The sequence below is a fragment of the Crotalus tigris genome, unplaced genomic scaffold, assembly GCF_016545835.1.
Source record: "Crotalus tigris isolate CLP2741 ecotype Arizona unplaced genomic scaffold, ASM1654583v1 scf7180000017639.5415321, whole genome shotgun sequence".
NCBI classification, from domain to species: domain Eukaryota; kingdom Metazoa; phylum Chordata; class Lepidosauria; order Squamata; family Viperidae; genus Crotalus; species Crotalus tigris.
Genome location: NW_024096532.1, coordinates 382,296 through 406,353, shown reverse-complemented (window position 1 = coordinate 406,353; position 24,058 = coordinate 382,296). Strand labels below are relative to the sequence as shown.

At 39.4% G+C, this 24,058-nt stretch overlaps 2 protein-coding genes across 4 annotated transcripts in view; both read right to left on the bottom strand.

Annotated features, from left to right (window-relative positions):
- Positions 1-895: 895 nt before the first annotated feature.
- U2AF2 (U2 small nuclear RNA auxiliary factor 2) lies at positions 896-18,051 on the bottom strand. Its single transcript, XM_039334963.1, has 12 exons — positions 17,912-18,051; positions 14,770-14,905; positions 13,707-13,736; positions 13,326-13,429; positions 11,177-11,328; positions 9,769-9,885; positions 8,265-8,403; positions 8,048-8,127; positions 7,603-7,725; positions 3,970-4,056; positions 2,447-2,695; positions 896-1,440 (listed from the first exon to the last, which is right to left on the bottom strand). The coding sequence occupies exons 1-12, from the start codon at positions 17,958-17,960 to the stop codon at positions 1,306-1,308; spliced, it is 1,401 nt and encodes a 466-aa protein (XP_039190897.1). The 5' UTR covers positions 17,961-18,051; the 3' UTR covers positions 896-1,305.
- A 2,533-nt stretch (positions 18,052-20,584) lies between these two features.
- Positions 20,585-24,058, bottom strand: part of CCDC106 (coiled-coil domain containing 106) — a 47,982-nt gene continuing 44,508 nt past the window's right edge. For all 3 annotated transcript variants that reach the window (XM_039334966.1, XM_039334968.1, XM_039334967.1), the window contains one exon: positions 20,585-22,356. In XM_039334966.1, coding sequence (XP_039190900.1) covers positions 21,944-22,356 — 413 coding nt within the window. In that variant the 3' untranslated portion in view covers positions 20,585-21,943. The remainder of the gene's footprint in view (positions 22,357-24,058) is intronic.

Below are 24,058 nucleotides of genomic sequence, written 5' to 3'. Positions count from 1 at the left end.
AGAAATTGGATGAAAATGAAGATTTTTGGAAAATGTATAGATTCACCAAGTACCACATACTGGCATTTCATTCTGCTCAAGATTACCAAAAGCTCAGCCTCCTGCACTTTATACTAGGGGTCTTCAAACTTGGCCTTTTTATGACTTGTGGACTTCAACTCCTTCAACGCCAGTCTGCCAGGCTGAGGAATTCTGGGAGTTGAAGTCTACAAGTCATAAAAGGGCCAAGTTTGAAGACCCCTGCCTTATACAAAGACAACACTGCATAGATCCAAGAAATATAAGCTATTTGTGACCATAGTCCCACAAAGACACCATCTGAGAAATCTGTAGTCACAGATTTGCCAATTTCTACATTACAGAAACAGTGTGTGCAGTATTCTTCTGGCAGAACTCAAAGATGGTAAATACCCTAGTTAAAAATAATTACTTCCATCTTCTGTTCTTAAGATTCAACCAGCATTCCAGTTCTCTTTGAATGATCATTTGTTCGGTGACCAAAGTTGCACATGGTGCTTGGAGCCTGGCTTGCAATTTTGATACTGCAACATCCTATGATAACAAGATTGCCATTTGCAATTTTCACTGCCAGCTTCTGACAAAGTCAATGGTGAACCCAGCAAGAAGTTGCAAATGGTGATCACATGCTGTTGCACTTAATGCCAGCTAACAGAAACGCCAGAACTAAGTGGCAGTCAGGTGACACTGCATTTTATATCATTTACCGACAAATTCCAATCCCAATTATCATCAAGTAAGGATTACCTGTACGTTACAGATAGGTTTTGATACTGTGAGTATCTTTGATAAATTTCCCTTTGAAAAGCATGTTAAACCATCTTAGTTTACAATCAGGGATTTAAAATTGAGCAAGTCGCCCCAATGACACCAGGGAATTGGAAAAAAATGTTTTAATTATGAGAGACAACACTAGAGAAATAGTTGTCCATACACACAGCATAGAAGAAAGGAAAATACAACAAAAACAGGCCCACTGTTTTGACAGCAAAACTCCTTTTAGCAAAAAATCTGAAACATCACAGAGAAAGGAGGGAAGGAAAATATGGGAGACAACACTTCTACTACAGAATAACCATCATTGGGAAACCAGTGGGGGGGCATGGGTGGGTGGGCTGATGGTAGGTTTAGAAAAGGAAGGAACTGGGAGGATAAATGGAAAGGGGAAGGGGAAATACAGATTTTGGCCATAAAATATAAACAGGCTATGCTTCTAAAGGAGCCTCTCTGGCCAGCAAGTTGCTCCTGCCTCCACAAAACCCCCTCAAGGCTGTTTCAAGGGCTGGGCTACCAGAAGTCTCGGCGATGATAAGAGTCAGGATCGCAGTACTTAGTCACAACGACCCGGTTTGCAAACTTGCGTCCAGTGAGGCCTTGCATGGCCTTCTGACAGTCGAAGACAGATGTGAACTCCACAAATATCTACAAAAAGAGCGAGGGGACAAAAGAGAAGACAATTAGTGGTACATTTTAAAAAACTTGACAATTAAAGGATTCAAATCTGATCTAGATCATTCATATAAGAATGTGAGTAGGAAAATAAACTGAAGCAACTGTACCTCTATTGTAATTTGAGTCTCACGAAATGTTTCTTCCATGCTTCTAATCTAATTTATTTACCGTACTAAATTTGTAGATAGATGCTTTTATGAACTGATCACCACCTTACTATTCTTAGAGCTACCCAGTTTTATACTGGCTGATTTAAAACAGATAGCACCTAGCCAATCTTTAACAACTAAGCAGGTCCTGATGTGCCTAGTACAGGGGTGGGGAACCCTGGCCCTTTTATGACTTGTGGGTTCAACTCCCAGAACTCCTGAGCTATCCATGCTGGCTGAAGAATTCTGGGAGTTGAAGTCCACAAGTTATAAAAGAGCCAGGGTTCCCCATCCCTAGTACATGCATATAAAATCACCAGTCCGCAAATGTCTATGAAGATCCAATACAATTGATGAAGCTTCCAGGATAGGAAGCAAAACTTTTTTTCTCAAAAAAAAAAAAAAAAAAAAAAAATCAATCAGCCCAGTTGTTGTTGTTTTTAAATAAAAACCACTTTTGTTACCCAGTCTATAACCAAATGGTTTACTTAACAAAACCCCCACTACCTTTTCAATTTGCTTTAGAGATGTGATACCAGAAGTTTCTGCAAAGGCAAAAAAACAAAGCAATTCTTGGACACCAAGCCACAATTAATGAAATCCTAATTTGGATTCCCATGATTCAACCTCTTCATTCCTTAGTGGATACGTTTGTGTTTTAGAGCAGAGCCATCTGATTGAGCACTTCTATATCCCACATATACCATAAGAGCTCACGGAGCCAAATAAATATTTAAGAACAGAAGCATTTTATGTTAACAGCAATAGCTTCTTCATTTCCTTCTAAAACACCATCCCATCCTGCCAATCCTACAACCATTAAGTACCTTTCCACAGCCAGGCACCTCAACTCCATCAACAGGCCGGGGGATTTCAATGGATTTGACAACACCATATTTGCTACACTCATCACGGACATCTTCAACTATCTCTTCATATTCCTCATCATCCAGGAGCTCCTCAGGTAATACCATATTCATGAGGCACAGAACCTCAGTTGGATGACCGCCCATCTGTACTTGTGAACTCATTAGACCCGGTACCTGCAGGGTTACTGGGGTCTGGTTTATTGTACTCTGTAGGGTCAGCAAGAGAGGAGAGACAAAGCCACAGAGGAATTCAACAATACAGCCATTTAAACTGGCAATCCCAAACAGACTCAAACTTTCTGTATTCTTTCTTTACAAGCTCTGATTTTATTTTCTGGAAGAATTCAGAGTAGCTGTTTTTTCAATTTCAAACATGCCAAACAGCTCCTACTAATTCTATTTTAAAACCAAGTCCCAAAATCTGAAACTCTGAAAAGTGTTACTTCTCTGTCAACAAAATAGCTAGTTTATGTTTATGACCGGCAGAAATAAGCAAAGCAGAAATAATAATTTCTGATTCTCAAAAATGTAATAACTTTTGGCTATACTGTAATTCTTTGGGTACTGGTTACTTTGGAAACTGGTTTTTCAGATCACCAGAAATCAGCATGATGCCCTATTCTTCTAATATATGGCTTCAATACATTAGCTGATCATACCAGGAATGTCTTTATAAAGACAATATTACCATTTCATTTTTGGTTTCAAATTATCCTGGGTCCATTGCATAGATAGGTTTAATATAAAAATAAGAATTCAATTCAGGAATAAACCTTTATGAAAACAAAAAAGAGCCTTCACCATCTGAATAAGAGTGTTTTAGACTGTCAGGAAGCTTCCTGGAACACTCAACCAGAAATTGGTGGCAGCAGCTGAAGGGAGGGAGTTAAAGTGCTGGAAAGACAATGGGGACAGTCAAGCCAGCAAGACAGCTGCATTGGGAGTTTCTGGGTAGAGGAGGAGAGAAAGAAGGCAACACACACCAGCCTTGTCTTTCTCATTTGAATTATGTTTCGCCTGAAAGCCAGAGCTACCAAAGATGTTTTGATATTGCCAAGCTAAGGGTGATATGAAAACAGTCACAGCTGTTCCAAATTTGAAGCATTTTCCCCACTTCATGCACACTTATTTCTGAGATAATATAAAGCAGGCATGTCAAACTGCTGGCCTGCAGGCTGGACGAAACAGTGCCCACCCTATTGCCGGCAATGGGGAAAAAATTGTGATACGTTCGCACGATGTCATGTGATGTTGTGAGTTTGTCATGCCTGATCTAAAGGGCCTGGGAACCTTCTTTGGCCTGAAATTGCTTCTCTCTCGTTAAGCAAGGCAAGAAACAAGTAGTTCCCCTATGCCTGCAACCATCGGCATTTGACAGTATTGATAAGACCAACTTTCAGAAACAGAACCTGCAAATATATCCTGGAAAGGTTGTTCTTTGGTACTACTTTTCCCTCATCCCAATCCCTTCCCTTCCTTACCAGGGTAGCATTCTTGGCTCCCACGCTGGCTCTCTGCACCAAAAGCTTCTTGTCACCCAATTGCATGCCGTTCAACCCCGCGATGGCCTGCGAGGGCAAAAAAAAGTGAATCCAGACACTTCAAAACTTGAGCCTCTTGAAGCCACCAACCTCACACCCCGCTGCCCCAGGCTCCAAAACACATCCACACATTCATACACAAAAAGTAGCTTCTTTTATGCCCCCCCACCAGATTCCTACCTGAACTGCACTGCTCTTGGATTTAATACATTTAGTTTATTTACCTGCCGGGCCTCAAAAACAGCATGTTTTTAAAAAATAGATCTTGTTGGAAGGGATTAAGATGAGCCAACAAGACTGTCTGCATGAAGGAGAAGAGCCAAAGGTGAGATTTCAGCCTCAGCCAAATGTTGCCAACAAAGACAGAAAATTCTAAAATGATGCAGATGAGACCACGTATTTCTCAGAATGAGAATTCCACTGATTTGAGGTTGTCATGCTTTGGGAGTTTACATCTAACCAGTCCAGCCCCAATAAAGAATTTAGTATCAGGTTTTACAATATTGAGAATTTGTTTTGCACACAAACCAATTTCAGAAGCAAGAATATGAGGCCAAATAATTTCCCAGCTACAATATAGAAACTGAGGTTTATGAAAGAATGCACATTTCACAGTTATCAATTAATTTAAAAAAAAAATCTGGCAAGCAAATTTACTAATCCTTTTCCGCACAGAAGAATCCAGTGGATGAACGGCTGGTTCAGGCAGGGATGGAGCAAAATACATATCAAACTACAACTTGGCCAAAATATTTCAAGTTATGATCTAGAATTTGTATTTATGGCTGTGTAACTTCAAAATACACATATGGGCCAAATTTCCAGCATCTAATTTTATCAGAGACAATTTTCTAATAACTTGTTTCTAGAGAAAGTAAGAGTATAAGACACAGAATCAAGAGGGGGAAAATGACAGTTTTAAAAAGTTATTTTACCAATATTTGGTACAATTATATACCTGTCTAGTCAGAAAGTAATGTTCATTTATTCAGATGGTGTAATCCTCTTTCCCTTAATGCCACCTGCTCCCAGGATCATCCCTTTTCCAAAGAAAATGCTCAACATTCTATTTGCAGGTTAAAATTTTAGGTCTTCTTGGCAAAATGAAATTGTTATAACTTGAACTATATATTTTAAGAATCTGTGGAGTATATAAAAAAGTCTCTCCTGAAGAACCAAGTGTCTATCACTGGTAAAAAAAAATAAGGTTCACTAAAAATAAATCTTATTTAATAGACTCTTTCAGATACTTGCTCCTTCACAGGATTTCTTGGAGAGATTTAATATAAATGTAACTGAAATTACATCAGAAAATGTTTTCCATATAATCAATATGTCTTTGTATTACATTACAAATAGCAATTTGATGGCAACCTTAGGAAGATCCATAAGGTGTGTTTATGGCTTTCTGGGGCCCAAGGTGTGCAGTTGCTATGCCTCTGTAGAATTATTTTTACAGTTAGGGCATTTATCTTAATATCTAACCAAAAGTAATTAGCTGATGTTTGAGCAAGCTGTACTGCTTCCTCATATAATATTTTAATATTTAAAAAATGAGAAAAGCCCGTTAGCCTTTTCAAAGCCTTCAATTTGTGGGGTATCACTGGGTTGAATACTTTTACTCCTCCTACTATTACTACATGGACAATATTCAGTTGTGCATCTCAACAAAGCAAGCTTGGTTGTCCTGGTGTCTGGAAGCTCTGGGGAGGAACATGCTCAAACTCAATCCCATCAAGAGTAGCTGTAGATACTTGGTTCCAGGGATCTTTGATTCTGAATGGGATCACACTATCTCTTTCTGGATCGGTGCACAATATGGGGGTCTTCCTGGACTTTCAATTCCTGTTTAAGGAGCAGGTAGCCACTGTAAGCAGGAAGTTCTTTGTATGGGTTTTGCTTCAGATGCAGCAGTTTCCAAATCATGAGACTCTCCTTATAGTCATATATGCCTTGGCTATCTAGTGAGTAGACTTACAATTCGCACTATACAAGGCTGCTTTTAATGATTAATCAGAAGCTACAATTGGTCCACCTTGCAGTGACATAAGGAGCAGATGAAATTATGCCCCTGTAACAAACCCCTTTGCTTTATGACCTGCACTGATTATCATTAAACTTCCTGGTGCAATTCAAGATGCTAGTTATTACCATAAAGCCCTCCATCACATAGGTCCTATCCGAGGACACTTAATAGTGTCTACCTGTTCTCTATAATCAGATTTGGCTTGCTTTGGGTTCCACTGATCAAGCAGTATCATCTTGCAGAACTCAGGAAATGAACTTTCGGTTACTGAACCTACCCATCTAGAACAGGATCCCCCCAGAGATTCATACAGCTTTCACCTCACCCAACTTCAAGTGAATTCTAAAACCCTGCCTCTTTTCTCAGGTTAGGGTGATTGACAGACTCCTTTGGGCTGGGAATAATACAGAAAGTGTATTTTGCATGCTTTTTTGGGGCTACTGTTACTCTTTTTGTAACATTGTTGTCTTCTTAATCTGTGAAGCCATTTTGGAGGTTGGTGGCCTAGGAAGTTAGAGAGATAAATATCCAGTCCACTCTCAGATTTACTATCTGATTTTGGATCTCATCCAATATTTTAGTTTTTGCTAAAACCTCATAGCTTTCTCCTTGATGCAGAGAGACCAAAAGAGGGGAAGGGAGAGCATGGGAAAACACACTTCCCAAGTAGCATGTGGGAAGAAAGACTGCACGGGACAGGAAGCAGGTGTGGGGGATTTTATATATATATACATATATATATATATATATATATATATATGTATTAAAAAAACATATATCCATACATACTAACAATGGCACTCAATTACAAAGAAACACATGCATAACCCTGATGGAGATCAACCCAAAAACAAGAGCTTATGCTCTGCATGCAAAGTTACCACCGACACGCTCTGAACCTTATTGGGAATTGTGGGGTGTTTCCTCTCCACCACAGGTCCCCCCTCTCCAACGGGCAAGGGGAAACTGGGGTGCTTTTCCTTTGTTTTATTGTTAAACTATAAATGTCAATACTTGCATTTTACAACTCCCACTGGAGTCAGCAAGCATGTCTGCTGATTACGGGCCTGTTCCTCCTCCCCCCGCTGTAACAGAAAGCACAGCGGGAGAAAGGAAACATAGTTATTAGGGGTGCAGAACAGAGAATTTACTGGGGGGGGGGTAGGGAAATGGGTGAAATGCACTACGGACCCGGCTCTTCCCTTACTGGTGAGGGGAGGGCTTCTTACCGGCTCTCGGTCGGGCACGGCGGCCAGGGTCTTCGCAAAAAGGCCGAAGCCTTCTCCGACTAACATTCGGGGAGAGTTGTTGTTTTTTTGGGGGGAACAAAAAGCAGAAGTGATCAGAAAACTAACTCGATGGTGTCTGCCGCTAAGTCAGCAGCTGTGCTGTAAAGGAGAGAAAAGCTGGCACCCCCTAGAGGGGAGGAGAGAAAAAAACACCCCACCTGCTCAAAGGACAAAGAACCCCCCTCATCCCACGGGAAGATCGGCGGGCCGCTGCAGAGCAAAAATGAAAAGAGGATAAACAAGGGAGGCTGGCCCTACCTGGTCCGTGACATTGATGTCCACATATTCACAGAAGGCATAACCTTTGGACAGGCCAGTGGCACTGTCCTTCACCAGATTAAAAGCCTTTAGAGGTCCAAAGGAAGTGAGCAACTCCTTGACCTGATGAAGAAACAATGTTGAAGAAGAAACAATGTTAACAATTGTCATCATACCAAATACAACCTTTCATAGTAGCATGAGAGCGTGAAGAATTAAAACTAGTCTTTAAAAACTTATCTGGCTTTTGTAAAAAGATTATTAAAATTAGTAAATATTTCAGGAGAAAGATTTCCCATTAAATGCTAGCTCAAACTGGCTATTAACTGACTTAAACTGGCAAAGGATTACACTGAGCATGAAACATGTCCCAGCTGGTTAAAACTTAAGGAGAATGAAACACTTGCCCATGTTATCCTGAATTATGTAATATACCCAGACTGACCTGATCATCATTAAGATAGTTTGGCAGACCCCCAATGAACAGTTTATGAGCAGAATCTGGGACCACTGTGGAAACGACACCTGTAAGAAGGAAGTGGGTTGACATGGCAGGAAAATGTATAAAATTATACATACACTGCATACAACATTGCTACATTTTCCCCACCCTATATATATGACCAGCACTTCTTTATTCAGCAGAATTCTGATAAACCCACCTGGCACATAAACTGATGGGTTTTCAGACATGCCAGGAAGTGGTTGATAATCATGGGGGCGTCTGATCTTCAGTGACTGTCCCTGGAAAATAATCCCATCAAAAGCCATGGCCTGTGTAGTTTCATCCACAGAACGGAACTGGAGCAAAGGAAAGGAAAAAACAAATGGGAAAATCGGTGTCATAGTCTCTTATAGAATGTATTGCTATTGCGATTCTTATCTCAGGACTTTTCACCTCACCCATCTTCAAGTGAACTCTAAAACCTTGGGCAAGAAGCAAAATAGGCATTTCCAATTAAATTCTACACTTATATGAGGTTAGATAATCAATGCCCGGTTATGGAAGCAGTAGACATATCTTGCAAAATTTACAAGGAATGAAATTCTCACCAACAATTTGGAAGATTGTAGAATACATAGAACAAGGAAGCTATTATTTTGTACACCCAAAGAGACATGCCCAGAGCTGAAGTGGCGATTTATGCATGTGTCCACAAAGCATTTAGAGTAGATAAAATACACAAAAAAATATGAAGTTAGAAGTCAAAGAAGCTCAAGAAACTCAGCCAGATGGAATCTAAGCCTCATATAACCACTACATTTAGCATTTTTATTTTAAGAAAGTTTTTAGAAGATTGCAAATTTTTCACAATTCTCTTGGGACTGATAACTCATATTTAAATGTATATTCATGTTTATCAAGATTAAGGTTCCAAATAATTCAACTTCTTCACCTTTAAGGTCCACAAAATTATTTATTTTTTGGGAGGGCAGGAATACCGGGTTTATTTCTACAAGCCACCCATTCCACCTTTTAATTCTATCTCCTGTCCATTAATGTATGACATACAATCTATTTCATATTAGCTTGTTTCATGTTTGTACAAAGTCATGTTTTACTGTTCAATTAAATGCAGACATTCAGCAAAGGGTAGCATCAGCAAGAGATGCCTTTAATTAGAATAATTAAATAATGAAACAAGTTTGTAGCACAATTGGAGTGCTCAAATTAGTCCCAAATTCTAGAAAACAATGCTACTGAAAGAATTTGTCAACTGAACAAATAAGCAAGACACTATTTCTAAAATATCTTGCATCCACTGTCTCCTGGCTTTTCTGCTTTTCAGCATTTGCATAAATTACTATTGTAAATGTTTCCTCTCCTACTATCACATTAGTCTATGGAAATCTTTTCTAAAAACTGTTTTTATGCTTTTAATTAAATTTATTAACTTGCAGAGACTGGATTACCCTTACACCATCAAGCTCCACAGTTGTGGCTTAAGATCACAGTAAAACATATAGAAAGAGAATAGCTCTTATAGAGCCTCATACATAATCAAACTTTAGAACTCATGAACATGGACTACCTATGTTATATTTTGTACATTCAACAAATCTATATGAAACAATTTTACGCATTTGTTTTGATTTCTCCAGAATCATAACTGTGCGAGTAAATCAGTGGTGTTTTAAACCTGTTTTGTGCCACTGTAAACTCACCTCCAGAAAAGCGAAGTTCTTGTCCTGGTTAATTTGCACAGCCAAGACAGGATTACCAGGAGCCTGAGTAAGGCCACCAAGGCGCATCTGGGCATTGAAGAAGTCCATCATTGCTTCCTATTGGAATCATGGAAAGAGATGCAAAGAGTAGATGTATGATATAAGCTGGAATGGCAACCTGGATCACAAATAGATTACAAAATAACATTTCCTACTTGCCTGCTATGATGGTAGCAAACTGTGAAGCTATGAGGATTGCAGTCCCATACACTATTCACTTAAAGAGAAATGGAAAACTCTTTGGTCTTTCTTTTTCTTTTTGGTAGGGATAATTAAATAACAAGCAACCATATTTATTTCTCTGGTTATTTAGGTTTTTAATACATCTCCCTCTACTAGATATAAGCACCACTGAGCTACAGTCAGGACTGCAAATAAAATATGCTGCTGCCCAGGGTCTAGTGGAGTAGCAGCCATAACAAATTTAATGAAATAATAATGTCCCATTCCCATATCCAGATGTCTACATCAGAATTCACCTCTTCAGACCAACAACATTGATCAAATGTCAGTATCAATTGGAAAAGACAAATTTAAAAGAGGCCAAGAAAAGATACTATATTAAACTGAGCAACTCACTGACTCAAATGTAGTCATTTGGCTCATAATGAATGAAAAGCAAGAAATGTCCTTTGAAAACAGCATCTGTGTCACATAGAGAAAAACAGTTGAGCTGCTTTTTCTGTATGCTCAGCAGAGCTTCAAGCCACCATTTAACCAATTTTGGAAGTAGTACTGAGGATGGTTATGTCTCTATTGCAACCAACCTTAAAAAGGTGAATGGCAGTAACCCCAAATCAAACAGTTTTCTTTTTAAAGACAAACACTAAACTGTGTGGGGATAAGACATTATTTGATAGGAAGGAATATTTAGAATCTCCTTTCAGTCTGACTACAATTTCCATCTGTATATTTGGAAGGTACCAGTTCAGGGTAAGCAAAAATTCATTTCATGTGATTCGCTGATGAATAGTTTGTATCTATCAAATTTGAGTCATTAAGATGCCAGGTCATAACAACAGTTTGAGCATGGCTGCATTTAGAGATTCAGTCAGCTCTTCCAACTTAAACTTCCAGTATTCCCTTTGCAACTCTTCAAATTTCAATGGCAAAATGTCAAATATGTAGTTTTTGATCCAAAAATGACAAAATAAGACTGAAGTGAAATTCCTCTGAGTAGGGAAGCACTCCCATTTCCATTCTTACCCCCATATTTTTGAAAATAAAAAAAAGAAACAAATACCAAACCAGGCTGCTTTTTCTGGTGGTGTCACTGAAATTGAGCACTTGTTGCAGCAGCCAAAAGTTTCAATGCTGCGCAGAGATAATAGGGCAAGCTAACAAGTACCTCAGTGATTCCAAAAGGGATATTGCCAACATAGAGACGTCGAGCTTGTCGCGTCATTTGGCTGCCGACTACAGGCACAGGTGTAGGTGTTACTGCCAGCCCATCTGGAGTCATGGTTGGTAGTAGGGCTGTAGCTGGAATTTGTCCCGCAGCTAGAAATGAAAGAGTATAATGAAAGTTACCAGTTCTGATTCTCCTGATAAAAACAGTATATATTGGGAAAGTCTTGATGACATAAATACAAAGGATTAAGGATGTGCAAAATGTACCATTATGAAACATCCAACCCCAAAACAGGCCTATATTGTGTTACAGAAGTGGTTTAAAATAGATCTAATTTGAAGGTAAGGGCACTTCCAAAACACTCAGAATACCTTATTCTGGAGTCAGAACAATCTGAAGAGCCCAAAACAATCTGTGGCAACAGTGAGAGTTAAGGTGTTATAAAAACATACATGGAATGATGAAGAGAACTAGCAATCCAATTACTTTTCAAACACATAAAAGTATTAATTTTGTTATTTTTCCACTAAAAAATAATCATCTATTCACCAGCAAAGACCACAGCTATCTTTTTCCATTATGCCCAGTAAATCATCATCCAAAATGCACCAGATACAGGAAAAATGCTCCCAAATTGAAACAGAACATTCTGATCACAACGTGGATTTTTATAATTGTTATAAGGTCAAATTGGGGAACTCCTAGGCTGAGGCTTTTCAATGCCATTTAAAAGCCTTTAAAATCATGTGTTCCTTTTTTATTAATTTTTACCCCACCTTATTACTTTATAAGAAACTCAAAGCAGCCAACTCCTTCCTCCTATTTTCCCAACAACCCTATGAGGTGGGCTGGGCTGAGAGAATGAATGACCCAAAATCACCCAGCCAGCTTTCATGCCAAGGTGGGACTAGAACTCCAGAGTTTCCTGATTTCCAGGCCAGCACCTTAATCATTATATCAAACTGGTTCACACATACTCAATGTTTCTTCCTTCTAAGCAGCACAGTCACAGAAATGACAGCCTGTGGTTTGTTTAAGATTAATAACATCATACAGCTCTGCTACTGAAAAACACCAGCCAAATTTAAATATGAATTTGGTCTTTGATTAATAAAAACTAGATGTTCTGTCACATAAACCACAGAACAACCCTTAGGTCAGTGTTTCTCAACCTTGACAATTTTAAGGCATGTGGACTTCAACTCCCAGCCATTGCTGGCTGTGGAATTCTGGGAGTTGAAGTCCACATGCCTTAAAACTGTCAAGGTTGAGAAACACTGCTTTAGATTAAGCTCTGTGGTTAATGAAATCCAGAAGTAGCAGTTAAAAACATGCTTATTTTGTGGCTATGATTTGCAGAAAGTACTGGATATGCCTTCATTTGACATTTAATAAGAGTTTGCAGTTTGATATAGCACTTTAGCTCCTATGCACTCTTGTGGGATTCTACACATAGGTACATTTCAGAAATGGCCTATTAGACATGATTCTTCAACCAGCCCTTTGGCAAGGACAACTGATGTCATTTTCTTCTTTTTCCCTGTTCCCATCCAGGTTTATTTGGCCTGCTATCTCTATTCTTCTGTTTTGTATTGTTTCTGTATTTCTAGTTTTAAATGTTTTTAACAATTTTACAAACTGTCCAGAGTTGCTGAGAGCCAAGCAGCTTATCAATGTAATAAATTATTAACCCCATTTTAAAATCTTATTGTGGTATTTTTATGCATCGTTTGTAGCAGGATGGAAGGGCAACAATTATAATTATTGTAACTCAAGATACAAAAAATCCAAAGATTAATAAAAAGAATTTCACCAATGAAAGTTATAAGACATTGATAATCAAATTCATGGATGTTAACTCAACTGCAAGCCTTACAGAGACTGGTGAGACATGTTTTGAGGAGACATAGATGAAATACTGAGGGAGGCCACTCAAGGTAGATGTGCAATGAAGCAACTAGCGAGTAGGGCCACACATGCTCTCTATTACTGACCTGCCCAAAGTTCAAACTGCCAGGGAAGTGACAAAAAGCTAGTACCAGAGAGAGATCAAAACTGCTTACTTCAGATTTTTAAATTACGCAAGCTGCCTATCCCTGTTCTAAAACTGAGTGAATCAAGGTGACTTAAGCAAAGAGAAGCCTACCCTGCATAGCTTTATACTGCATGGGTGTAATGTGCTCAAAACCTGGAGGAGGGACATCCCAATACTTGCGGATTTTCTTCTTCTTCTCATGCCGGGGAGAACGGCTGTTGTGGGGAGCAAGAGTAAAAAGTTAGTAGGAAGAAAGAAAAAAAATACTTTACTGTAATCTTAACATTAAAATGAATTCCTAGTCAAGTCTACGCTTATTCCAGTTGGGATATTATGTATGTAATATCCAGGATCAATCTTTTTAATTTAACAACCCCTACAGTTAATTCTGATTCTTGCATTGTTTCCTTTAATTTTAGGGGTTTTTTTAGTGAAGCTTCCTATGTTTTTTTGTTGTCCCTGGCAGCACTAGGAAGAACCGGCAATGCTCACCTTAGAGGACCTGACAGGCTTAGAGGAGATCTGAAAAGCAAAAACAAAAAGGGTTTAAAGCAGCCCCAGAAAAACATTCATAGAAATGTAATATTAATTTAATAGCTTTGCCAACCTTGCAATTGCGAGCAGAGGTGCAACCAACGTAGACAAATGAGCAGTGTAAGAAAAAAAGTTCCAGAAAGAACTTTATCCATTTATTATTGTGGCATATGACATTTCTAACTGGGTTTAAAAAGTGTCCAGGCACAAATACCTATATCATGTGTATCCATCACCAAGGATACTGGATGCCAGATATTAATCAGTAAGAAGAGTGTTTGATTATCAATAATAAAATTCCAGGGTTTTCAAAGGATAAAGCTGTTTCAATCACATAAGATAAAGATACAGCAAAATACTGCAATAGTCCTGCTGGCCAAGGAAACAAACGTTTAAAAACAAGGACAAAACCAGAACTATAACTGTAAAGCAGTTTGTAGGGTTTCCAATCCCACATTTTACAAAAAATATATGGTAAACAAAAATTTAACGTCAAAAGCAACCTAATAGTTTCTATTGTATTATATTTCTGTGTTGCTTCTTTCTTTTTATTTTCCTGAAGCTTTGTTAAATTCTTCATTTCCCAGCTCACCCAATATGCAGAGGCAAAATAGTTGGCAAGACTACAAAGGATGCAGTACATAACTTACAGAAGATACTGCTTACGTGCAATTTCAGCATGTTCTCGTATATAGCTCTGACATTAACTATTTTCATTCTGGCGATCCCTGAACACACTTTCGTAACAAATTTAGTTTCAGCAGAGTAACTAATCATTCATTACCAATGATAATTAATTAGCTCCATTTGCCAATATTACAAAAATAGACTTTTGGTCTCTAGTAATCTGGATTATTAGATATTATTATTATCTCAAAGAATGTTCAAAATCTGTTTCTCTAAATTTAGTTTTCAGAAAAATCACTATTCTGCATAATTCTGAATGGCAAAAGGATCCATATTTCTGACGTTTTGCCTAAGATTCTCTACTCAGTATAAAAATGTTGTTGAGGATCTGTACCTGCGCCTCCTGCGATCTCGTGAAACACTGCGCTGATCCCTGTTGCGCCTGTCACGGCTACGACTGCGACGTTTCCTGTCACGACTCCGTGAACGACTGTGGCTGCGTTTACGATGACGATTCTCTTTATCACGTTCTAAAGGCAACAGGATAGTACACAGTGAGCCATCAGCTGCTGCTTCAGAACAAAGAACGTATCTCCTCTGGTTGTTGCAACCCATTTCATTTCCTTAAAACAGTGAGCGGGTGGGGGTTTTGGGATTTCAAAGGAGAACATTGAGAAAAAGAAACATTGCCAAGAAGAAACTGATACCATGATTGGATCATGTCTGTTGTATAATCATCTGGATTATCTTAATTGCCCCTGGAAAATTGCAACAACAAATGGATCAAACAGGAGAAATAGAGACAATAGATTAAATTGTTTTAGAATTTCTCAACATTAATAGGGCACACAACTATCTCAAAGTTTATCTCCAAATCTAGCAAGCAGAGGGTTTGTTTGGCCCAATTTGGAAAGCCTTGAGACACACATTACTTTCCATGATATTTTTGTAACATATTCTCAAGGAGCAAAAAATGAGATAATCTAAATAAAATTTGGAGTCAACAATTTAATTTCTTTAAAAGTCAAAACCAAGTAATCTGTTTTCTATTTTAAAAAAACATTGAGGAAAATCTGGGCATAATTCTATCTAGATTTTTTAGACTTTTAGATACAAACACTACAAAAACAAAGTAAAACAGCATGAGGGAAAGGGTATCAAATGATATGCCTGTCTGCTTCTAAAATATATTAATAGCTATAATTGCAAGAATGCAGGATGTTATTTCAATTAATACTGCTTTCTAATAGTTCTGAACTACTATGAGACCTACTATAGGAGGGCTATGGAACAGAATTAGATACAAAACAATAGATCTTAAACAAAGAACTGTTCTGGAGACTGGAGAAGACTGATGCAGCTGCACTGGACACAAACAATGTTTTAGAACAAGCACAAATTATTTGTGTGGTCAATGGGACTGTTTTAAGATTCTTTGGTAACAGATACAGAAATTTCTGTGTTGAAAACACTCATGCAAAGCAGAAAGTCCTAATGGAAGTGAAAACAGGGAAGCTTCAGTTTTAACTAAGGATCTATAAAACAATATTTTTAAAAAACAGCATGCTTTTATTTCTATATATTAGTCATATAATCCAAACTACTGGTAAGTCCAGTGTTATCATTGGACCTGCAGTGCTAAACATTCTTATGCCCTAGTTCAGTGGTTCTCAACCTGTGGGTCGGGACCCCATTTGGGGTCGAACGACCATTTCACGGGGGTCGCCAAACAACGCAGTCCGCCATTTTTTTTCCTTTTCCTTAGAGTCTAATTCTATTGGCTTTCAAAAGCCAATAGGAATTGTCCAGGCTGTCCCTGCCCTGCTGAGCTCGCCAAAAGTCCCATTCTGCAAACAGTGCTGCACCAGTTGAGTAGTCCTCGACTTATGACCGGTTGAGTAGTCCTCGACTTACAACAGTTGGGGGGTCACGACATTAAAAAGGTTGAGAACCACTGCCCTAGTTTCACCATCAAGAAAGCTTAAATAAGGACTCACATTGCTTCTATTTGGTATACCCAAGATGTCCAAAACAGTCTCCATTTTTTTAAAAAATAGACTGAATTCTAAAAAACTCGTGAATGCTTGTACTTTCAGAAAGGGTGGAACGGATTTCAGGAAATCCATTCTGGGGAGCAAAGAGGCAGCCTCTGAATTATACTGTTCAAAAGCAGAACATGAATAATTTGCATTCTTAGAACTACACCCTCTATTTTGCTTCAATGCTAGCAACCAGGCGGTGGATGATAACAAATTTGGCCTAGGAGTCTGTGAATTATTGTGATTCCCACCAAACGGAAATAGGTATGTCAGTAGGGAATGAAATCAGGAATATAGTACTGTAGCTTAATTCAAATATTTTGACTCATACAAGGAAACCTCTACTGCCAAGATATTATTCTATGGTGTTTTCTGGAAGAAGCATAGACATGTTGTATACGGGTAGTCTTCAATTTACCACTACTCATTTAGTCATCATTCTAAGTTTCAATGGCACTGAAAAAAAAATAATATATGACCAATTTTCACATTTACAATCGTTGCATCGTCCTGGGGTCATGTGATCACCATTCGTAACCTTCCCAGCCATCTTCGGACTAGCAAAGTCAACGGGGTAAGTCAGAATCGTTTAATGACCACAACTGAAGTGATTCACTTAACTGTGGCAAAGAGATCAAATGAGGCAAAACTCATTTAACAATTGCCTTAACTAAGGAAATTTGGGGCTCGATTGTGGTCGTTAGTCGAGAACTACCTGTACTGTACAATTTAAACTCTGGCGCCTCCAACTCGGAATAGGAAAAGGCCCCCATCCCAAATCCCCTTGGAACAGCTGTCAGGCCACATGGCCTTTAGTAAGGCTGAGAGAGGCGGCTTCCTGGCGGGGCCTAGGAAGCCACCTTCCATTCACCGCTCGCGTCCCTCCCACCATGGCGCCCGAGAGCGGATTTCGCTAACTTAAAGCTCTCCTGCAAGCCCTCCGGTTCGCCTTTATTCCGCCCTGGCAGGAACACCCGTAACGCAGGAGAGCCTCCTCTCCCAAGTGCGGCCTCGCCTCCCCGCTCGGCTTCAGGAAAGGGAGGGGGTGCACCACGTGCGTTCTCTAACTCTGGGCAACCCCCCCCCGCAATCCCCAAAACGGAGAGCTCCCCCCCACGCTTTTCCCACCCACCCCCTCGGCGTTCCCCTCCCCCACTCGTTTTAAACGCACGCCGCGCACTCGGCCGCCAACGGTCCCGGGCGCGCGGCCTCTCCTCCTTCCTTCTCTTCCCCCCCCCCCACGAACCACTTCAGACTCGCGCCAAATTAGGCAGAGAGAGGGGGATGTTAAAGAGCAGGAGGCGGCCGGGCGCACGAGGGTCCCCCACCCTCCTCTTCAACGAGGCCTTCCAAGGCAGCCGATGGGCCGCGTTGAAAACCAGGGGAGTGAAGAACGGAACGGTGAAAGGGGAGCAGTATCGCCGCCGCCTCGTACTTCTTTTTTCTCCCTCTAGCTTGGACCCGGCCGACTTACTTGCTCCCACCACGCATGCTTACCCTGTTTGTTTTCATTTAGTTGTCGCTCGAACTCGTCGAAGTCCGACATAGCTGCGGAGAAGGGAGGAGGACGTCCCCTGGTCCGGCCTAGCTACGGTTGTAATGTGGTGGCGCCTGCTAGCCCAGGATCTCCTCACGCAGTAGGCCTCAACAGCGCCTTCTCTGGGAGTTCGGCAACTTCCGGTGACTGCTTCGGATGTGAACGGAAACTCTCGGCTATCTCCGGAACGCCTTTCGAGAAGAGGTTGGTTTCCCCCCCCCCTACTACTTTCCCCTCCCCCGAATCTTCACAGAAGCTCTCGGGAAAGTCTGCCTCTCTAGGAAAGTTTCGGATTCTTATGGAGAGACTCGGATACTCTTTTTAACGTCATTTCCTTCATCTTAAAACCTTTTGGGCGCCTGACACATGCCTTTGTATTCACGCTTAAAACAAAACCCCCAAAACAAAAAACCGTGGCTTCTTAAAAATAAAGGTTCTGATGTATTTCCGCCGGATGTTGCTTGAATGCTTCCTGTGCATTTTTTACAGAGTGCCTGTACGGTGGCTGGCCTTTCAATGTCAATATACAAAACAGGAAGAATGAGAGCAGTCTTTTTTTAATCCTAATTGTTTCCATTTGTGAAATATACTAAACTGAATAATTTCACATGCTGGACTTACATACCATGTTGTTGTTAACTGCGAAGTCGTGTCCGACCCCTCGCGACCCCATGGACAATGTTCCTCCAGGTCTTCTTGTCCTCTACCATCTTCTGGAGTCCATTTAAATTCACACCTACTGCTTCAGTGACTCCATCCAGCCATCTCATTCTCTGTCGTCCCCTTCTTCTATTGCCCTCAATCTTTCCCAGCATTAGGCTCTTCTCCAGTGAATCCTTCCTTCTCATTAGGTGGCCAAAGTACTTGAGTTTCAACTTCAGGATCTGGCCTTCTAAAGAGCAGTTGGGGTTGATCTCTTCTAGGACTGACCGGTTTGAACGCCTTGCAGTCCAAGGGACTCGCAGGAGTCTTCTCCAGCACCATAGTTCAAAGGCCTCAATTCTTTTGCGCTCAGCCTTACATACCATACTGTGGCGCTAAAAAAGATGATGCTTAGCATGTTGCATGGATGTAGCTATATTTTCAGGGCATATTATATGAACACATGCACCCTCATTTGACGTGTACTGAGTGTCACGCAAACCTAGAAAATTGGTTCATTTAATAAACCCTGAATAGCCTTGTTTAAACATATGAGCACAGATAAACATGGGAAGTTGTTAACATGTAGGCAATGCATACCTGGTAGATTTTTGTATTCAGGTTGCCAGTTGGCACTGAATTTTTACTAAAATACTTGTAGGGATGTAATTCATAAACACTATTCTTTCCAGGGCAACTCTTCTAATATAAAGAGCACTGCTATTTTCCCTTTTTCACAAGGATTATGCTAATTAATGCTATAGAAAGATAATTGCTAGTTTTTATATTTTTGAAAGGGAACACACATGTTCCTAAAGCTTGTGTAATCTGTGGTCTTTCCCTAACAACCTAGCATAATTTTGTCTAGAGGACCACCCTGTGGTACTTTATGGTGCATTTTCCTGCATATTTTCTTAAGGGGTTATACTTTCATCTTCCATGTTGAATTTTATCAGCATGAAAGTTTCTCCATTTCTTTATGAAAATTCAAAAGTGTTACCTATTTCCAGTGCTTTTTTTTTCTTAAAAAAAAAAAGTGCCAGAATTCACACACATCATACAACCCGCCTTGCCTACCCTACAAGGTTCCATCCAAAAGTGCCAGAACTCCGTTCTGGGCGTTCTATGACAAAAAAAGCCCTGCCTATTTTTTTTCCTAACGCACCACTTATTTGCAAATTGTCTCTTGAACTTACTGTGTTCTCATTTTAAACATATTTTCTGCCTTTTAAGAAACATTGAAGTGATGTAGGTTCTATATACTATTATACACTTATAAATCCTATCGTTAACTGGGAAACTAACTAGTGCTCCCATATTACCAAGAGGAAACCAACTGAACAAGTCCAAATGTAATCCAGGAACTCTTGGAAAATGAAGATGTTGGAAGCCAGCACCCATCCATCTTCTAGAAAAGGAAATACTTTGCAGAATATTAAGAAGGCAGAATATTTCCCGAAAGGAATAATGGAGGAAAAAAATTAAAAGCAGATTTGATAATCCCATTCAGAAAGATCGGATCACCTATTCATAAGCAAAATGCCTTTAGCCACAGCCCCAAAGAAGGTTTGAGCTGCTAGATTAGAAAAAGATTTCAAGGATGGGAACATGACCTTTAGCATAATAGGATTAACCCACCACCATTACAATACCAAAAGGGCACATTCAAACTCAGGTCAAAGTATAGTGGAACAGGAACAACCTCGAATACAAAGCCCAAAGAAGATATAAAAACCCACCCACTCCCAGCTCCATTTTATCAGCCACTCCAGAACCATGCTTTGTCACTGAAGTTTCTGGTAACTAAATAAACAAGAACCTTCTTTCCCAAGCAGCTGCTTGAACTGGACCTGAAGATTTTTCTTTCAACAAAAGAAATTGGATTTCTCCACTCTAGTAATCCACACATTTGTTTTCCCAGGCTGTATATTTGCCCCATTTTGCAATGTGTTACACAAATTTATGTAAAAAAATATACATAGTACAGAATGTTATACCAAAATGTTCTCTTTAATTTAAATTCTGTTTTAATAAAATGTTTAATATTTTCTTTTTAATTTCTTTTTTAACACAGAAAACCGATTGGAGAGAAAGAAATTACAGGCACAGTGGGAAGAGTTTGCTAATTACACTGAATAAAAAGGAAGCATCCTCAAGGAATGCAATATATAATTCAAGTCCTTGCATTCAAACACACTTCCTCACAAACATACTGAGAGAGGGGGAAAAAGTAAAATTGCCAGCAGAAAAATCCAGTTGAGGGCTTGGAGTGGGACAATAGCTAGGGAAAAGTTTTAGGCAATACCTTCCAAAACTATGAGGTGAAAGATGCAGTAGGGGCTCAGGATGTGAGACCATCTTTGGGAGACAATAGGAAAGCAGAGGCAGCTCAATTCTGCAATTCTTCCAATCATAGCAAGATTGTAGTGAAAATGGAATGGTAACCACAACATCAGCAAAAGAATTGATACAGTACCAGTAGCGTCTGCTAACAGCTCAGAAAACACGGAAAAGGTTTTCAAGCAAAGAGAGGTAAAACTACAGAAGTGCATCATGCAATTTTTATTTTCCCTCTTCCAGTTTAGAAAAGAATAAGTTCTGTTGGTTAGAGTGATTTGGCTCTCACTGAGGCAACTTCTCTCCCTCAGTCTACTGTTATTTAACCTACTGTTAGATGGTGGCCCTTAAGGAAAGACCAAATCACCCTAACCAACAAAAATTGGGAATATAACTGCTGCTGACAGGGACATTTTTGCAAACTTTTACCATCTTTTTATTATATCATTTGTTTTGACATACCCCAAATGACAGGAGTTTATTTTATAAAATGTGTGGATTTATATCTTATGTGCAAGGCTATAATTACCATCAATCAATAAACTAACATTGTTAGCTGTTTCAAGTTACCTGTGCAACAATTACAATCAATCTATCCATGATGTTATTTATTGTGGGGTGGGACACAATATTATGTCTGCCAACTGCTCCTTCGCCATTGTTTCTCCTCTGGCCAAACTCTCAAATGGAAGGAGGGAAAATGAAAGCAATCTGGTAGCTGTGGGGAAAGCTTTAAAGAGGGAAGCATGATAAACAGATCTATAGTCAAATAATAATCCTAGGAAACCACTCCTAGGCCTTTTGTGTAATGATAAGCTGGTGCTTCTTGTGAAACAGCAGCTTTATTCAGTAAACCTAGGAAAAGGTGGGAGGTTATTGTGCAATAAGGTAGAAAACTCAACACTCTTGAGAGTTTGCTGAATAATGGATGGGGGTTGGGGGGTGCAGGAAGTACAAAGAAAAAGGTCAAAGGGCTGGCAAAGTAGGTTCTGGCAGTAGCTCCAGGAGAGAATTCATCGTGTGTAACATTCAGCGATCGGCAGAAGTTGCTTGGGTGGCGCGACAGGAGAAGGGACAGAATTGCCAGCAGCTGAGCCAGGAGAGTCCATTTTCCTCTTAAAGCGGTAAGTGATGGGCAGTAGAAGCTTGCTTTTCTTGAGGGCCTGCACTTTCTTGAGCGTCTCATCATCTAGCGCCATGAAACATCGCCGGGAATATTCAAGCAGACGCTCCTTAGATGGGTCAAACTCACCCACTTCAGCCAATTTTTCGGGAGCAACAATAAGGAGCTCTGCTATAGGGGTGGTCAAGGCCACAGTGTTACGGTCTACCCGATGATGTTCAAAGGCCCGACTCATGCTTTGCAGCTTCTGAAAAGTGTACAGGATCTTCTTATACCGGCAGAGAACTCCATCCACATCCTTTACTGTACGGTGAATTTGGGTTCAGGTGGACAATACCATGGAGGATAGAGATAAACAGCAGTGTAATTGAACAGCAAAATGCAGAAAGAGAAGAACAGCACCTCATGAACACCAAGATGAAAGAAATGAAAAATTGCCATTAAGGCAAGAAAGCAAGAAGTTGAGATGGAGAAGTAGATAAGGACATGATGTGGGAGGGTTATAATATGCCATATAGGACAAGAAAGGCAAAAGGCAAAAAAAAAAATCGGATCAGGTTTAAAAAAATATACATTTAAAGTTGAGAACGTCAATAGATATGAAAAGATGAATACAGGGACAGAGAAGATAGGTTGCAAAAAGAAGGAAAGAAGTCAAGCAGGAGGCATATATCATAATTGTCAAGATCAGAAATAGGAAATAGGATGGTGAGAAGTTTAAGGATGGATCAAAAAAAAGAGGAAAGGGGAGGGGAGGGGAGGGAGAGGAAAGGAGAGCATATTATTTCTTTTTTACCAAAACTTGAGGCTTTAATGTGAGATTTGGATAAACTAAATCAAAATTCCCTGTTTCTATATATCTTAACAAGATATCCCTTACAAACATTTTAATGAAAGCTCTAACAATATCTTGCACGGCCCATATGGGTTAAGATTATGAAGGATGTAAAATGTCTCAGATGCTCGGTTGCCTATCCTTGCAATACTGTAGAGATCTTGTTTTTCAAACTCTAGATTCTCCTTCCTACTTCTTCCTTTCTTTCCTCAAAATAAAAAAAGACTTATACTGCAATATCATAAAATCTCTGTTATAATATTGTAAGGGTTCTGCTGGATCAAATCAAAATCGTCTATTTCAGGATTTTGTTCCCATAATAGCTAATGAGATGCTTCCAAAAAGCCAAAAATAGGAGAATGCTAAACCTCACATCTATACATACACACCGGTATTACCTAGCAACTGATGGTCAAGTGCTCTGTTGCATTTCTCCTGCATGTGTTTTCTTTTCCAGTGTCTCAATGCCTTTGTACTAGAAAAGCATCTTCCAATGTAAGCATTATCACTCAGAGATATTCAAGAGCAGTAAAAGATAGGGGACAGTAAGGGGACATTCAAGAACAATTCTATTTCATGTCAATGTTACAAATGTGTTCCTTTGTGGTTTTCAATCTTTCTTTGCAATTATAAATAGGGATGAATTCAATGTATAAATTTAAAAAAATGATTAAAACTGCCAATTGTTGCAGGGAAAAGAAGAGGAAGAGATATTAGGCATTTATATCCCAATAAAAGTGGGATATAAATAAATAAGTGGCAACATATCCTATATGCTTGTAATTATTGCCTTTGTTAAATATAAAGGAAAAGATTGGACTGAATATATGCTCATCTTTTATTTGCTGTTGGATGTTTGCAATAAAATAGTTTCTAATTCCATTTTTATTGTCTTTTCACTTAATTACATGGAGGTTTTAATGTTATGTTTATTGTGCAATGAGACATTAGTTTACCCAAGTGAAGAGTTTTATCAGGGATTCATGCTCTGGGCTAAATATTTTTAAAGGTGGAGAAAGATAAAAAGTTTTGCTGGAATGGGACACTGCTGGGGGAAAAAAAGAGTTTGGGAACCACTGTTTTAGTGAAAAATGCCAAATTTTAAGACTTTGGAAAAGAACATCAAATCTAAAATTTTAGAAAAATATCTACACCTGTTCATCCATAGAC

Coding starts and splice junctions, on each gene's coding strand:
- U2AF2 (XM_039334963.1), bottom strand. CDS start 17,960: ATGTCGGACTTCGACGAGTTCGAGCGACAACTAAATGAAAACAAACAG. Junction 14,906..17,911: donor ACTAAATGAAAACAAACAGG/GTAAGCATGCGT, acceptor TGTTGCCTTTAG/AACGTGATAAAGAGAATCGT. Junction 4,057..7,602: donor ACATCAATGTCACGGACCAG/GTAGGGCCAGCC, acceptor TTGCCCTCGCAG/GCCATCGCGGGGTTGAACGG.